At 36.6% G+C, this 5,000-nt stretch overlaps 1 protein-coding gene across 2 annotated transcripts in view; it reads left to right on the top strand.

The window, feature by feature from the left end:
• Nucleotides 1-5,000, top strand: part of LOC137975683 (ataxin-2-like protein) — a 36,671-nt gene that overhangs the window by 19,192 nt on the left and 12,479 nt on the right. For both annotated transcript variants that reach the window (XM_068822837.1, XM_068822836.1), the window contains exons 12-15: nucleotides 69-142; nucleotides 1,119-1,254; nucleotides 2,109-2,137; nucleotides 4,749-4,824. In XM_068822837.1, coding sequence (XP_068678938.1) covers nucleotides 69-142; nucleotides 1,119-1,254; nucleotides 2,109-2,137; nucleotides 4,749-4,824 — 315 coding nt within the window. The remainder of the gene's footprint in view (nucleotides 1-68; nucleotides 143-1,118; nucleotides 1,255-2,108; nucleotides 2,138-4,748; nucleotides 4,825-5,000) is intronic.

The raw sequence follows: 5,000 nt of genomic DNA, 5'->3' as shown, positions 1-5,000 counted from the left end.
ACAACTGAGTGTGAGCACAGTTTACATGTAATGTGCATAATGTAGACCCTAAATTGCATCTTTTTCAGCAAATTCGCCTCCAGTTACTTCAGTAGCTGAAAGGCAAGAGGTTGCTGTGAATTCAAATTCCCCTTGCAGCACTGTAAGTATAATTATTTATTTATACTCCATTAATTTTGTTGCCCAATTCATTAAGTAGAACACAGTGTTAAAAAGATGCAGAGGATCATGGTACCATGTGCTCATACAGGGGTATGGTGGGATTACAACATTTATAATTTTTGACCTGTCCTTACAAGGGACAGACTCTTGTAGCATTAAAAAGTGGTTCAAAGCACAAATACATGTAAGCGGAATTCTACCTGATGTCTTCTCATATATTTCTCACTTCATTTGTTTATATAATTTCAATTATACTGGCAGGCCGCTTCCTGGCCCTGGTATAATTGGGATTTTTTTCACATGACGTCAGGGCAGGCATGTTGGAGGACGGAAGCAAAGAAAAAGCAGCCATGTTGGAGGAGTGAAATATTCTTTTGGGAATTGAACTCTATTTTTATGAAAATTTCTTCCTTTGTTTTAGTATGCAAATATGACTGCTGGTCACATGAGCAAAAACACTGTACATGTATTTTGTACCAGTTATGACCCTAACCCTGTATATGCCAGATGTTTGTTTTGTATCTTGATCAAATCAACTGGTCTGCCCGGTATGGGAAGGAAGAAAGTGTTATTGAAAGCTGTTGTTTCGTGACGAAAAACTTGGCAAAGAACTTCTTTCCAAATAGCAGCAGGTCTAAAACACAGGTGTACATGTCACTGTGCTACAGATAAGTAAACAACACAAAGAGTGTCTCCTATTCCTAATCGCTCTACAAAAAGGTTTTTCGGGTGTAGGGGAAATGTTTGGCTTACAGTAGCTGTTCATCAGTGGAGCAGGGACTTCTTGTCTTGACCAGTGGAATGTGATCTGTGTTTTAGACCCACCTTCAAAAGAATTTTATTATTTTCAATGCCATGTAGACACACTTCTTATTTTTCTTGTTGCTGTAGTTTTTGAAAGTGCTATTTGGGTTATTCTCAACAATAAATAAAAACTGTTCGTTCTAATCTGTCAGCCGGATAATTGTGGCACAAGCAGAAGTGTTGCTTTAAGTTCAACTGCTGACAGCAGAGTTGGCAATGAAAGCAAAGTATTATCCAATGAAGATGCATCTTCTGGTAGAAGTCCTGTGATGAATGAGGCCATTAAAGGTACACACATTGTAATGCGCAGGGCTTTAAATAAAATTAGAAGTTGGTGGCTTGTTTGAGTAGAGTAACCAACTACTGACTGTATCATCAAAGAGCCTCACCACCGTGTAACTGACGACAGCTAAAGCTTGCCCAAATTGTCTATTTTTGCGCCATCTCAGATCACGTGATGTGAGTGCTGTCAGGATAGTGTGGTTAGAGGAGAAATTTTCATGGATTTTCTGTCACTTGTGTAGCACCCTTTTTCTTTCTACTCTGTGGTCCCGAAGGCTGGACAAGGTTAAAGTTCTGTTAATTTTTAGTTTTCACTCTCGTTTATCTTTGTATTTATTTTCTGTATGAAGTTATTTGAGCAAATGTTATTCACTTGATTGTGGCCTCATTAGCATTTTTCTCTTGACGTTGTTTTTTTTTGTTTTGTCCCAGTCAATGCTTCCAGTTATAACTACGACTGGTTTGTTTGATCGTGTGTAGTTACACACACCCACCCCTTTAGGGGTGTCTGTGGACACACCATTTTCAAAAGAATGCTCCCAAATGCAAAATTGGTGGTCATGTTTAGAAGACTTCATGTTGTCACTGGTTAATGTATTTTTAATCTTACGTGTATGTGTGAAAGAATCTGCAATTAATTTTTTCGATTTAGGGGCGAAAAGTTGTTTACTTCTGAGTAAAGTAGCGGACACATTGGCTGTCAGTACTTACTGAAACCACTGAATGCGATAGCTGATTAATTTTAACTGAAACTAATGGAATGCATTATTAATTTTATGTTTTTTGTCCTTGTTGTACATGTACTGTACTGCATGAATGGGCATTTATCCTAATGTTTTGAAATAATTTTTTATGTGCAGATCTTAAGGAATTTTCCTCAAACTTTAAGGTACAGTATGTACTGAATTTCTTATAATAATAAGTTGTGAGGTCATGGGTTCAAACCCTGTTGAAGTCCTGAATTTTTCAGGCTTGTCTGCGCAATTGCTAAAATTGCATTCACAACTGCGAGGATCATAGCTTCACTTGATTTTATATCCGCTGTTCTATACATGATTCATTTCATCTATCATTCCATTCATTGATTCATTCATCGTGTGAACATAATGAACCCACAAATGACCAGCTCCCAACATCAGTGGCTTCATAGCTCAGTTGGTTAGAGCATCGCACCAGCATCATGAGGTCATGGGTTCAAACCCCAATGAAGTCCTGAATTTTTCAGGCTTCTCTACGCAACTTCTAAAATTGCGTTCACAACTGCAAGGATCAAAATCGAGGATCAAGGATCAAAATCGACTCTAGATCAATAACATCCGGGCGGATACCTTCGTATAGGGATAACCTCTGGTATCTCTCCCTTTCATTCTATTGAATGAATAAAGTTGGTGTTATTATTATTATTATTTTTTATTTTTATTTTCTATTTTTTTTTTTTTTCACTTCATTTTATATCTGATGTTCAACATATGATTTATTTCATGTATCATTTTGTTCATTGTTTAAATCCGTAGTATACCATTATGACTTTACCAGTCACCCTAGTGTTGTCTCAGTTTTTTCTGGATGAAGAAAGCAAAGGATTATGCACATTCAGGAAAAAATTACGTCTCCCAAAACTACTTATCAAAGTATGAGCCCTTCACCTCTCCTAAGCAGAGGAATGGATTTTCAACAAAGCTACACAAAATTAATAGGACATTGCTCTTTTCATAAGTTTATTTGATTCATCGGTAATTTCTGTTTAGAAAATCATATCGTGGTAAGTTAGGTAACGTTATATACATTAGAATAAATGAGGTGGGGATAAACAAAACAATGAACAAAATTTAAATAAACAGTTTTGCTGGAATGGAGTCATTTTGAGTGTTCAGAGTCGGTCTCTTTTTTCTTATTAAAGCATCTCATAAATAAGGCACTCAAACTTTCCGCGGCATTTCTTTAGGGTGGTACAATTTGTAAATTGCTTGTGAAGATTGTTGGATCTTTGGTTTTGTTTGTCCTTCAGGTGTTTACCGATGACAGGATATTTATGCTCCTCAATTCACAGCTGGAGATGACGGCTTGTTGATTCTACTTTTAAGAGATTTCACGCCTCCCAAGACCAAACCCAAAACCGTATTAAGCCATTCAACAGCCCTTTACTAATAACCTTGCCTTTCAAAGATCAGAAATCCACCCACTCCATGCGCAGGCAACTAAGCGACCTTGGGAAATAAATCAACCGTGAATTACTACCAGTTTTCACAAGTAGGGAAGTCTCTGAAGATTTGAAAGTTACAGAAACAAAGCCCTTATGAATTTCAATGTAATTCGTGTGATTCAAATTGTATATTGTATATGACAAACACAACCAAAGATACAACAATCTTCATGAGCAATTTACCACCCTAAAGAAATGCAGTGGAAAGTTTGAGTGCCTTATTTATAAGATGCTTTTAAGGACGGTGCCTACAATTTTTATTGCGCATATTGAGACACTCTGATATCTTATCGGCGATGCTTATTGCCAACGAGTCAGGCCTTCTGAAGACAGAAGGCCTGGCGAGGCGGCAGCTTATAGAGCCGTGAGAAGATTTTTAGGCGGACGAAATCTCAGAAGCGCTTCAAATTTAATTGTAATGTAGACCAAAAGCTGTAATGTAGACCAAAGCGATGAAATGTTGACCGTAGCGATAACCAATGAGAGTGCCGCACGAGTACGCCGGGTGATGTTTGCAGCCGCCAGGCGCCAGATCACGCAAGCTTGGCTCGTTGGCACTTTAGCGACAGCTATAACTAGTTAATAAAGGAATATTTTTGCGCAGTTCAAAACTATTCGGAGAAAGCAGAACTTAGCAAGTGCTCTTGGTATCCAAAAAGAAAATTGGGGGTAACCATGCATTTTTCAGAGATAATTAAGCTTCAATTTGCAAAAGAACGCCGTACACAGCTTTGTATTTTAAAGCTTTTTACAAATATTGTTGATTAATTATTGTCGAAAAAAGCGTGGTTACCCCCAATTTTCTTTTTGGATTTGAATATCACTTGTTAAGATCAGCTTTCCCCGCACATTCAGTAAACTGCGAAAAAATATCTTTGAATTAGTAGGCACCGTCCTTAATAAGGAAAAAGAGACCGACTCTAAACTCTCAAAATTACTCCATTCCGGTGAAGCTGTTTGTTTAAATTTTGTTCATTATTTTGTTTATCCCCACCTCATTTATTCTAAAGTATTTTCCCACTCTATCCTTTATGTAACGTTATCTAACTTACAATAATTTGCATTTGATAATGGTGACATGTCGTTGCAGAAACATTATGTTTTTATCTCACTACTCTTTATTCTTAAATGTTTTTCAAAACCTTTTGTTGTTGTTGTTGTTATTATTATTATTATTATTATTATCATTATTATTATTATTATTATTATTATTATTATTATTATTATTACGGCTGTATTTTAATGTCATATTACATGTACTTATTATAGTACTTATTATTTTTTTACTATGTGATAGTTGGCAAAACCTAAAAAAGTAAAAGAAGTACCAGCTGAACCTGAGACTGCAGAACAAGCTCTTTCCTCATCTAGTAGTGAGTTGTGTTTGCTTTTAATTTGATGGATTTTTACTGTAAATCCTCTATTTGGCACATGTGAATGGGATGTTGGTGCTTAATGCATGTAGAGAGGGGGGCTTATAGAGTGTATGATGAAGGTTGTAGCTTAGAGTTTTTACCGCTTGGGAGTAAGGACAGTTCTGGGGTGCTAT

Source organism: Montipora foliosa, chromosome 11 (assembly GCF_036669935.1).
Source record: "Montipora foliosa isolate CH-2021 chromosome 11, ASM3666993v2, whole genome shotgun sequence".
In the NCBI taxonomy this organism is placed as follows: domain Eukaryota; kingdom Metazoa; phylum Cnidaria; class Anthozoa; order Scleractinia; family Acroporidae; genus Montipora; species Montipora foliosa.
This window is presented reverse-complemented; position numbering and strand designations above follow the sequence as displayed.